Source organism: Copadichromis virginalis, linkage group LG16 (genome assembly GCF_057382275.1).
Source record: "Copadichromis virginalis isolate Kocher_CV1m ecotype Utaka linkage group LG16, C_Virginalis_male_GT1.1, whole genome shotgun sequence".
In the NCBI taxonomy this organism is placed as follows: domain Eukaryota; kingdom Metazoa; phylum Chordata; class Actinopteri; order Cichliformes; family Cichlidae; genus Copadichromis; species Copadichromis virginalis.
The window spans coordinates 39,310,530-39,321,714 of record NC_140633.1 but is presented as its reverse complement, the minus strand read 5'-3'; the positions used below and the strand labels follow the sequence as shown (position 1 = coordinate 39,321,714).

General features: G+C 42.8%; 1 protein-coding gene across 1 annotated transcript; it reads right to left on the bottom strand.

Annotated features, from left to right (window-relative positions):
• Window positions 1-422: 422 nt before the first annotated feature.
• On the bottom strand, window positions 423-6,536 carry LOC146691363 (melanoregulin). The gene is made up of 5 exons (XM_085435422.1): window positions 6,463-6,536; window positions 6,103-6,352; window positions 3,589-3,679; window positions 3,337-3,503; window positions 423-735 (listed from the first exon to the last, which is right to left on the bottom strand). Exons 1-5 carry the CDS (start codon window positions 6,534-6,536, stop codon window positions 658-660), a joined length of 660 nt encoding a protein of 219 aa, XP_085291548.1. The 3' UTR covers window positions 423-657.
• Between the last annotated feature and the right edge of the window lie 4,649 nt (window positions 6,537-11,185).

The window sequence follows — 11,185 nt, the reverse complement described above, 5'->3', positions numbered from 1 at the left end:
GGTCACGAGCAGTTGTCCAAGCATTTCACTACATATCGTACTGTGTATGACTGTGTACGTGACAAATAAAATTTGAATTTGAATTTGAAAGTGTGTGTGTCTCTTCCACAATGTGTATATATGCTGCCACCTTATGGACAAAACTACTATTACAGTAAAAAAAAGATTGAACCCGTAATGAGTGAATATATTTTAATGGTCACAACGTGGACGGGAAACAACCCAATATGACAGAAAATAAACAGTTTACTCCTACAAGTGTTAACAAACGAGTGTTAAAGAGGATTTTTAAATACATTTAAATGGTTTATGTGTAAAATACTGTACATATAGAGATAAATAATATAGTTTCAAAGGTTATTTTAGTTTTTACTGAATAATTTTTATTATCTTTGAAAAATATGGATTTAGTTAAAAATGATGTGACGATGTAGACATAAAAAATAAATATTAAAAATAGTATTTACTTTTGTATTTTACAAATTGTATAAGCCAAACAACACAAGCACAAGTTAACAGACTGAGCTGGGACAAAAAGGGGTTTTCGGTTAGAATTAAACTTCAGGATTTAAATTAAAACGGAAATGTGGTCAAATGTGTTAAAACAGCATGAGTCCACTTTCTTTAAAGGACTCCTTCGGTCTTTGGCACATTTTCTCAGCCTTCTTTCTTGGGATATTTTTCCTTGGCCAGTCTGACAAAGTCCTCAGCGCTGTCCAGCAACACCAGGCGGTCCTGAGAGAAACATCAAGAAACACAAAAGTAGTTAAAGACTGTTTAGTAGACAGATGTAGTTGGAGGAAGAGGCACAACAACAAAACAGTAGAGATATGAGAGAAGAGGTGAAAGAAGAGTGAAGAACGGGGAGGGTAGAAAGTGAGAGGAACTGTAGTTTATAAACAGGAGCTTCTTTGTAAGAATCTCTGAACATAACAGCAAAAATGCAGCCTAACAAGATTAACCTTATCAAGACAACATTCTACTGTGAAGCATCCTTTCTTTCTATTCTTGATCAAGGAGTTAAAAGCAGACGGTTTGAGTATCTAAGAGCGAGAGTGGAATTGTCATGGTGGGCTGTGTGGCAGGCAGGCAAGCAGGAAAAGGACCCGAAATGCAGGACTCTGGGAGACAGGACTTGAACTCAAAACACAGCTTTAATGCTAGAAAAACATCCCATAAAAATAACTCTAACAGAAACAAAACAAAGTAGGAACACGACAATCACACAGCTTGGAGAGAGCACAACACGACAAAGCGCACAGGAAAACACAGGGCTTATATACACAGGGGAGTAATCAGGGAATGGGCAACAGAAGGGAGACACAGCTGAGAGAAATTAGGCTAACGAGACAGGTTCTGTTCATAATTTTTATGGACAGGATTTCTAGGCGCAGCCAAGTGGCGGAGGGCTTTCGCTTTGGTGGCCTCAGAATCTCATCTCTGATTTTTGCAGATGATGTGGTTCTGTTGGCTTCATCGGGTGAGGGCCTCCAGCTCGCACTGGAACGGTTCGCAGCCGAGTGTGAAGCAGCGGGAATGAGGATCAGCACCTCCAAATCTGAGGCCATGGTTCTCAGCCGGAAAAGGGTGGAGTGCCCACTCCGGGTCGGGGATGAGTTCCTGCCCCAAGTGGAGGAGTTCAAGTATCTCGGGGTCTTGTTCGCGAGTGATGGGAGAAGGGAGCCGGAGATCGACAGACGGATTGGGGCTGCAGCTGCAGTAATGCGGACGCTGCACCGGTCCGTCGTGGTGAAGAGGGAGCTGAGTGTAAAAGCGAAGCTCTCAATTTACCGGTCGATCTACGTCCCTACCCTCACCTATGGCCACGAGCTGTGGGTAGTGACCGAAAGAACGAGATCGCGGATACAAGCGGCAGAAATGAGCTTCCTCCGAAGGGTGGCTGGCCTCTCCCTTAGAGATAGGGTGAGAAGTTCGGCCATCCGGGAGGGGCTCAGAGTAGAGCAGCTGCTGCTCCACATCGAAAGGAGCCAGCTGAGGTGGTTCGGGCATCTGACAAGGATGCCCCCTGGGCGCCTCCTGGGTGAGGTGTTCCAGGCATGTCCCACCGGGAGGAGGCCCCGGGGCAGACCCAGGACACGCTGGAGAGATTATATCTCTCGGCTGGCTTGGGAACGCCTTGGTGTTCCCCCGGATAAGCTGGAGGAGGTGGCTGGGGAGAGGGAGGTCTGGGCCTCTTTGCTTAGGCTGCTGCCCCCGCGACCCGGCCCCGGACAAAGCGGATGACGATGGATGGATGGAGGCAGGGGGGAAGTAAAACTGAACACACTGACATGAGACATGAACTTTCAAAGTAAAACAGGAAACCAGAAACAATTCACAAAAACACAAACTTGACACTGAGTGGTGGACAGAAAGAATATAACACATAAAACAGAGAAGAAGAATAACCCTTATTACAAAATCAAACCAGCACAACTTAAAAACCCGAACAAATCATAGTTAAGAAAAACACCAAAACAGAAACAGGAAAAGCTGGGTCGAAAATGACCCAGAACCGTGACAGGAATAAAGCAAAAGTTCATTTCCCAGCTGCCAACCCACACTTGGCTTTGAAAAAGCAATAAAAGGGCCTTAAAATCAGTTCTGCATTTGACAGGAAGCCAGTGAAATGTTTACTGCAGCAGCTGCAAACAACACAGTGTGAACTGAGCAATATTCTGGAGTTGAGAAAAGTGATGGACTTCAATTTAACAATGTTCAGAAAAAAGCTGAAAAAAGTAGCAGAATTGAATCTTGAATCAGTGTCACTCCACGATTCCCTAAATGAGCATCAAGGTTGGATGATACTGATCTTAAATGGCTACATTATGGTTCTCAGAGGACCAGACAGGATCCTCTGTCTTATAATCCTGCAACTGAAGAAAGAGGATGGACCCATTACCAGCAGTCACTGAAATTCAAAAGCAGATATATTTATATTTAGAGAAGTGTGGAGATGTGTACAGCAAATAGGGTCTCGAGGGGGTTTATACCAGTAAATGAAAACAGGCCCTAAATGGAGCCTTGAGGTACTCCACGGGTGAAGAAGACAAGCTAACTAGGTCTAAATTCCAGCCATATGAAACTTACAGAAGAGCAAACTCTGTGTTATGACAATCAATGAAGCCTGAAAATCCATACACCCATTTTCTGGGTACGCCGTGAACAGGTTTACAGTCCATTTTTACACGAATGGGAGCTTAGATCCATTCACCAGACTTTTTGTTTTTAAAACAGGTAAAAGATACTGCAGTGTCCAATATTTCCTTTGAAAAAGTAGGAATAATGTCCAGGGACCCGTGGTTGACAATGTTATGGATGCGTGTTTGCGTGTACCATGATACAGAGGTATCGGTTCTGGTGTCCTGTTCCAGGAGGGAACAGAGAGGTGTGGTCCAGCAGCTGCGTCAACAGTTCAGTCGCTTTGTTAAGATGTTCTTCATCTCGACTGAATCGGCGCTGTTTGTTCACACACAGCAAGGCGTCCACCTCACACTGGTAACCTGCAGGGATCCAAAGAGATGAGCAGCGGGAAGAACGGGGAATTACACAGGCAGCAGAAAAGAGCGGAAACAACCGAGAACTCACCGAGCTGAAGCAGGATTTTCTTCCACCGAGCTCTGACCTCTCGTTTGGCATAGCGCAAGGTGTGTATGTCATAATTCAACTTCTCCCATTCCTGTAGACAAACACAAACACTTCCTAATTAAAATATACTAATGATGATGCAACTTACAACTGAGGGAAATTATATTTCTGCAGTGTATTCAATTTAAAAAACACAAATGTCAGCCTCATGAATCAGCAGAAAGTTATTTACCAATCCACCCACACCTTCCACTTAAGAGCCGTCAGTTGTCCTCAGGCTTTATGAATCGCACATGTACGAATAACAAAATGAATGATGGCTGAATCCTGTTTAGTATTTTCATGACCACAGAGCCATTTTTACTTTTTGTTTCGTCAGACGTTTACTTATTATTCTTTAGTGACCCAATGTCCTCGTTGAAAGGTATATTTTATTTTATGGGTTTAATATTTAGCAGTTTGCTTTTTGGACGTGTTATTAGGAGCTTCTTGTGTTAAAGGGTTGTCTGTGTAAATTCTTTAAAATCGTGTGTGATTTTTAACCTGCAGGTAAGTGTGTTTAATGTTGGAGTTGCTATCAGAGGACTGGAAACTGTAGAATCATTGTGGTATTTAGTTTGCTTCAAACACACCAGCCCACCTAGTTTGATCAAAACGGGGGTCCCAGGTTTTGGACACAGTATAGAGTGGTGGGGTGCTACACCCTCACAGTTCATTCATCTCTTGTTCCTGTTTTACTTTGGAGGTTAGTTATGTCTTATTTCAATCCCCCCTCTGTCTCTTTGTCTTGATTGTCTTCACCTGTTCCTCATTATCTAGTGTGCCGACCCCAAATTTGTAGATTGGGCGGGACTATTTATACACATGTGTATAAATAGTCCCGCCTTCTTGTTGCAACATCGTCTGTGCTCTATCAGTGTAAGTTTCTGCCTTATGGGACTTTTGCTGCTGTATGTTGGATTACGTGGTTTTTTTCTTTGTGATAAGCAGTAGGTGACTGAGTTAAAGAAATAAAAAGGGTTTAGCTATTAAAGTTGACTTTTATTAACTCTGTCTCCCATGTTTTGCACTTTGGCTCCTCACACGATCCACACAGCCACTGTGTTTGTCTGGGAGTTAAAATATTGTTAAAAGTCCACTCTTAAAAATTGAAAGTTGTCTTTAAATTATACAGAAAAAACAGATTTTAACTGTAAAGTATAAAAAACACAAAGTTGACAGAGTGGTATGTCCTACTTCATCTTCTAGATAACCCCCCACCCCTTCGGCCCCCACCACTGTGAGGGCTCTTTAATGTTTCAGGCCTGCTGAGTTTTTTGTTTTTGTCCTAATATTAAAAGCAGTCCCGCAGCATGCTGAGAATTGTGCAGTGAATATTCTCTTTGACCGGCCTGCCAAGCTAATGACCTACATCTCCATCAAGGAGTTCATTTATTTACACAATGTGCCCACTGTGTCCTGCAGCCTGACGTGTGCACTAAACTCAAATGCTCACTGAGCTGCGGTCCTGAAATTCTGAGAAAACAGCCTCTGTCCTGATGTGTTCCCTCTGCGCAGAAATGAAGCACGACTCAAAAGTTGAGAAAAAACAAACCAATAAACTTTTTGCTTGCTAATGTCACCAAAAAACCCTGAAAAAATAAGGATTCAAAATCAAAAGTCGAGACGTGCTGGGGTTTGTACATCCACCACCTCCAAACACAAGCACACTGACAATGATGGAGTCTAACTAACGAATAAACAGCAGTGATAGGCGCTGGGTGACTGAGTAAGTAAGGAGCACGTGGTCTGTGTGTCGTTTGTGCGTTTGTGTGTCGGTGCTCAATCACTAATTGACCCGTGGTCACATTTGCTGAATAGCTGTTTTTAGACAGCTGCATTCTTTCTCATTTTCTGAGTGAGAGCAACAGATTTTCCTCTGGCCTCGCACTAATCTAATCTAACCAAGGCTTTTATGCATATTCATAATTATTATGGCTTGTTTGTCACTGAAACACTATCTGTGGCACTATTTCATATTATTTATTGACATAAATCAGGCTTCTATGAAAGTCACCTGTGTGTCTGCCCTTTTTAGATTATTACATTAGAGATCCAGTGGAGAGCAGATGGGAATTTTCTGACAGCATCCAGTCACGAGGAACTCCAGTTTGGCCGGTAAATGTTGAGTTTTGTTTGTGTTTTTTGAAAGATTCCTTAAATTCTTAATTTAAGCTGCATTCACTGGAATTTAGACATACCTCGACGTCTTTTAAACTGCTGGAGAATACACACTAATATTAATAAAAAATACCCTATTATATAGTTTTAGTTTAATCAGCCAAATGCTTATAAGTTATATAAGTTTACAAGCTTAAGTGGCATGTCCTGTGAGCAGATTGACTCCTATATGTTACACACCCAGATGAGAACAGATTGTTTTATAAATATGTTTTTTTCCCAGTTTTGCGATAAACGCTGCTGTTTCATTACGCTTATTTCAGCGTCTGTAGTGTACAGCATGTTTTCTGTCACCTCCGTAGCCTCGTCAGTCTGGTCTCTCATGCTGATGAAAGCCTGTAACTCTCGATCCAGTCCCTGACTGATGGGAGTGTTTTCGGCTCTGTCTGCGATGGCCCGCTGATCAGCGGTGCTCCTCTGGCTTTGCTGGTTTTTCCACTGACTCGTTTTTGAAGGTGGTGGTCCAAATATGTTCTTCTCTTCTGTCTCACTGTCACTAGACCCACTGGATAGCTGCTCAAGTGGCCTGGGAGTGCTGTGCATCCTAGAGAGAAAGAAATAAAACTAGGATACTATAAATGTGTACTTTGGTATATTAAAATAAGAAGAGGAATAAAGGGTGACGAGTTGGGATCGTAACAGAGTTTTTCTAACCGCAAAATAGCATCCCTCTCTTCTTGGTTGTGTTTCAGATAGTGACAGCAGCAGATGGTAAACTTAGCTCCCATTGGCTCTTTCCAAAAGTTTTTAAAAAAAATAATGGATATTGATCCTTCACAATAAAATCCCAAAACAGCCTTTAGTCAAAGATTTCTTTAAAAATCCCCAAAAAACCAAAACAAAAAGGGCACAAACTCCAAGCACGAGCCGATCCTGTTACATGCTTCCTTCTGTCCGAGGCTGAATTCCCTCCCTCGGTCAATTACATTATCCACGTGAAAAAGAAACAGGGGAAAACAACAACACACACACACACAGGATACTCCAGGGATGAATGGCACACTCAGTAAGTCCTGATGCTCCAGATTGCAGTGGCGAAGGCAGCAACACTTCAAAACTCATACTTCTTGAGTTTACTGCTCTGAAACTGGAAGTGTGGTTTTTGTTATACTTAAACATGTGTCTCATTACATGAAGCAGAAAGAGGCCTTTTATACCGATGCTTTATTAATATCTGCTCTCACATCCCTCTAATACTCGAGTCTTCTGTTTGAAAGTCCTGTGTGATCGTTCTGGAGCACAGCGCTGCAGTCTGGAAGATTAAAGCTGTCCCTGGGACATTAAAACACAGTCTGGAGTGAGCGTGATCCACAGTTAGGAGCAGTTTGTTTCTCACCACAGGAGTCATCACCTGAGACAATGTGATGACTAGTTTATGGATGATTTCAAAAGATTGCATAAGAAGTCAGATGTTACGTTTTCAGATAAATATTTAATGCACTTCTTTACAGTCTTTTTGAAGGAGACCTGTGGCTCAAGACGGATCAGCTGAAGGTCCAGAAGCTTCTCTCAGGTCTTGTGTCAGGCTTATTTTTCCTGTTTGTTGAGGACATGACTTTCAGATGTTCGTGTGTTGAAGATATTTTGGACAGATTAAGATAAAGATACTAAGATATCTGCTATGTGAAGACACAAGACTGGTCCATCCCTTCTTTTAATGCTTCAGTGAGTCATAAGTCAGAGTTAACAAACATCTGGGCAGGTACAAAAAAGAAGGAAATTATAGATTTTTCAAAATGAGAAGTTCCTGTCTTCCACAGTAGATGGCAGCATCACCCCATTTTACTCTTTCTCGCCCACGTGGGCCCCTCTCACTCAGACACGCTGGTTGTGTTTATTTTTATTATGAGCTGTCGATGAAGCTTGAGGATTCGTCATACAGCATCGTTACCTCCTCAGCCATGAAAACCTTGCTATCACATCTGTTTCTCTTCACTTCCACCATCAGGTTTGATTAGTCATCAAGAAGAAAGTGAAAAACATGTTTTGGCTGTGTTTGCTTTTGTGCATAGTTCCTGCACATTATCACAGCGACTAAATTATTTATTTTCTTCATAAATTTCTGGCACATTTACATGAAAATTTACATTTCAAACATCAAAGCGATCTAAGACTCTCTCTTGTGGGTTGCTGCAGTATTTAAAGTGGGCTATAGAAAATAGGACAATAATGGAATTATTTAGAAAACTGCAGACACGATGGAAAACATCTGCACGAGCCAGTGAGCGTGAGGATCTGAGGGGTTTATGTATTTCTTTCTTAAACAGTCCAAACGTTACTCAGTTCACGGCCTCTGGTGTTGGGAAGATCACGCTGCGCCTTGCCTGCTGTGACGTGGATACATACTCTCATTGAACTCCTTGTTTACATGGGATATGATTTCATACAGTGTGCTGTTTGCATGCTGTACTGCACCCACACTTCTAATTAGACTAGTGTGACATGTAAAAGTGATGAATGGTTCTCGCATTTGTCTTCTTCAAGTTGCTGTCTTATCCGGCGCGTTTGAGCAGCTCTCTGAAGACGGATATTTACCATCTGCCGTGGTTGCTGTTGTTATGTTGCTCGTAGTTCTGAACGAGTTTGCATTAAAAAGAAAAGTGTCCTGGGAGGAGCGTTTCAGCCTGGACGCGGATGACTTTGGAGAGGACACAAGTTTACATCTCTACGCATTTACATCTCAGAGGCCGGAGTGTGCAGGAAGAACTCAGACACGTGTGGTTACACGGTTTATGAAATTTGGGCCAGTTTTGCTCTGATCAGAGTGTCTATGTGGAGCATGTGGAGCACTCCTCGTGTAGCTGAACCTTTTCTACCATGCAAACTCATTTTGGCATCGACTCGAAGAAGACTGAAGTGAAAAAAAAAAATAAACGATTTGTTTATTGTAAAATTTACTCTCTCACATGTGTGCAGGTTACCGCTGGCGAGTTCAGGTATATGGATTTTCCCTCAAACATCGCCTCCCTCTCCTCTCGCTGTCTGAGATTTATATTTCCAGTGTGCATTCTCTCCTCCTACCTCACTGACTGCTGGACCACCAGCTTTCTTTCTTCCTTTTTTATACACACAGACACACACTGGGCCAATGGCAATGTGACATTGACATAGTGCAGTTGAATACCTTATGGGAGGGTGAGTGATGGACCCTGATGGCTGTTGCCTCAAGGTATGTGTGTCTGAGTGTGCGCACTGTATGTGAGCAGCAGTGGAAATAGCATTATATTCCAACTCGACACAACAGGTCAAACACCAGGGGACGCAGAGAATAATAAGTAGGAGCAATGACATATACACACACTCGTACGCAACCCTTCAGGGAACAAACTCCTCGCTGCTCCATCACTTACATTCATGAAAGAGGCGCTCACACATGACTTGGTGAGGAGAGTAGAGCTTCCTGACACACACACACACACACACACACACACACACACACACACACACACACACACACACACCCACCCATGAACAGAAGAACTGGGCAGGGATTCAGAGACACAGATTGAAGGTGATTATAATTCACAGTGAAGTCTGGCTGCTTTAGTTATCTCCAGCTCATCCATCTAATGTGTGTGTGTGTATGCATGTGTGGTTGAGCACTCATCAAGGTAGCAGGGGGAAAAACACCACCAGGAAACATATAAATCACAGAGATGGGGGGAGTGAGACAGTGAGGAAGAAGAAATCAAGACTAACCGAGAAGAACGAGGTGAAAGAAGAAACGGGAACAGAGAGGAGTGCGGGGAGTAAAGGAGACGATGAGAAGGAGAGTGCAAAAATAATAAGCTCTTCACCAAAAGTGATAGTAAGCAGCAGTAACTTACACTCATGAACAAATGTTACAGCTATCACAGCTCATGGAAATAACCCATGTCTTAGATTACCTACCTGTTTGAAAGTTGCGATGAATCTGAGGTAAGTGCTCACACCAAACCTGCACCACACAGGCTCTTCTTATAAAGAGGAGGTTAATAGATGTGTAGTTACGCACAGTGACTGTCCGGTGGAGCTTTTGTGTAGTTTATTATTTAAGTTTATTAATGTGCCGCCAATGAGCCACAGCATCTAAACCACCTGCCTCTGAAACAGCTTAAACCCGCCGTGCCACAAATCTCCTCTTGGGGTAACGGCGATGCTCGGTGCTCGCTCGGTGCCGATTCTCTGCAGCTTGTCCTGCTAATGAAATGGTCTCTTCTATGGGGGCGTGCCGTGGCTATAGAGGTGTTAAAGATCTGCAGCAAAGTTTAGCATCTTCTTTTCAGTCTATTTCCTGTCGCTTTTCATCTTCTTCCTAACACACGTGTACCACACACATTCACATGATGAATACAAGTGCGTGTAAAAGGGCTCCACTCAGTGGGGACCGACGGGGCATCTTTGCCGCACATTTTTACTGCTAATCGATGGAGATGACACCTTTTTTTTTTACACACGGTCACTGCTGATCAATGAGAATTATGCCATGCTTTGTAGCTGTCACCGGTAATCAATGAGGGTGGTGCCATCATCTGCATCTTCTGATCATTACAGCCGGTGATCAATAATAAAACTGGCTCAGGATGACACCCGATTATCATAGACCAGCAGTCCATGATGATAGGTTGATAATGTGTATGTGTGCGAGAGAGAGCTGTGCCACAGACTGACAGCCACAGACGGAAAAACACAGACGAAGGAGAAGCTGACACGGAGATCAGGAAGTGGTCATATTTCAAACCATCGTTCTGGCACGGCTAATAAAACAGTGCAGCAGACACAACACCGCCACTCTTCCTTCCTTTTCTAAATGAGATGTTCATGACTGTCAGAAGGTGAAGTTATTTACTGCTGTGCTCTGGTAGGAATAATCAGAATCAGGTGTGAGGACACTTGGAGGATCTTATCTATTTAAATCTACCTGAATTTATGTTTTTGTACAGACAGTCTGTTTGCATGCACAAATACGACCTGTAGGTACTCAGCCTCTGATGTTCTCCTTCTCAGGATGTCAAATGTGGCTGTTTTGGCGTGTCAGGGGTGTTGTTCATCACATATGTGGTTCAGGAACTGTTGTTCTCACATTTGAACACGCTGGGAAGCACTAAGGACAACGTTTGAGTCCGGGACAATGCTGTGGAAGTAAAGCAGAAAAGCTTTCACTCGGAGTCGTCTTTCTCACTTCATAAATGTAGAGAGCTCTTGATGTAATTGTGGTAAACATTCAAACTCATATAAAAATCAGGTACCTTGAGCAGACTTTATTTTTTCTGTCTATGCATTCATGCCACTGCGTCTCCCATGACTTGGAAGTGATAACATTTCCTTTGCAGCTACATGGTATTATTTTAGAGGAAGACATGTAGTGGGTGTGGTGCTGGTTAAACATGAAATATGT

Bases quoted from the DNA above. Each gene is read 5' to 3' on its own strand.
- LOC146691363 (XM_085435422.1), bottom strand. From the start codon at position 6,536: ATGGGAGCTAAGTTTACCATCTGCTGCTGTCACTATCTGAAACACAAC. The intron at 3,680-6,102 runs GTGACAGAAAAC...GTTTGTCTACAG, and splicing joins AGACTGACGAGGCTACGGAG to GAATGGGAGAAGTTGAATTA. The intron at 736-3,336 runs GTACACGCAAAC...TGTTTCTCTCAG, and splicing joins ACCGATACCTCTGTATCATG to GACCGCCTGGTGTTGCTGGA.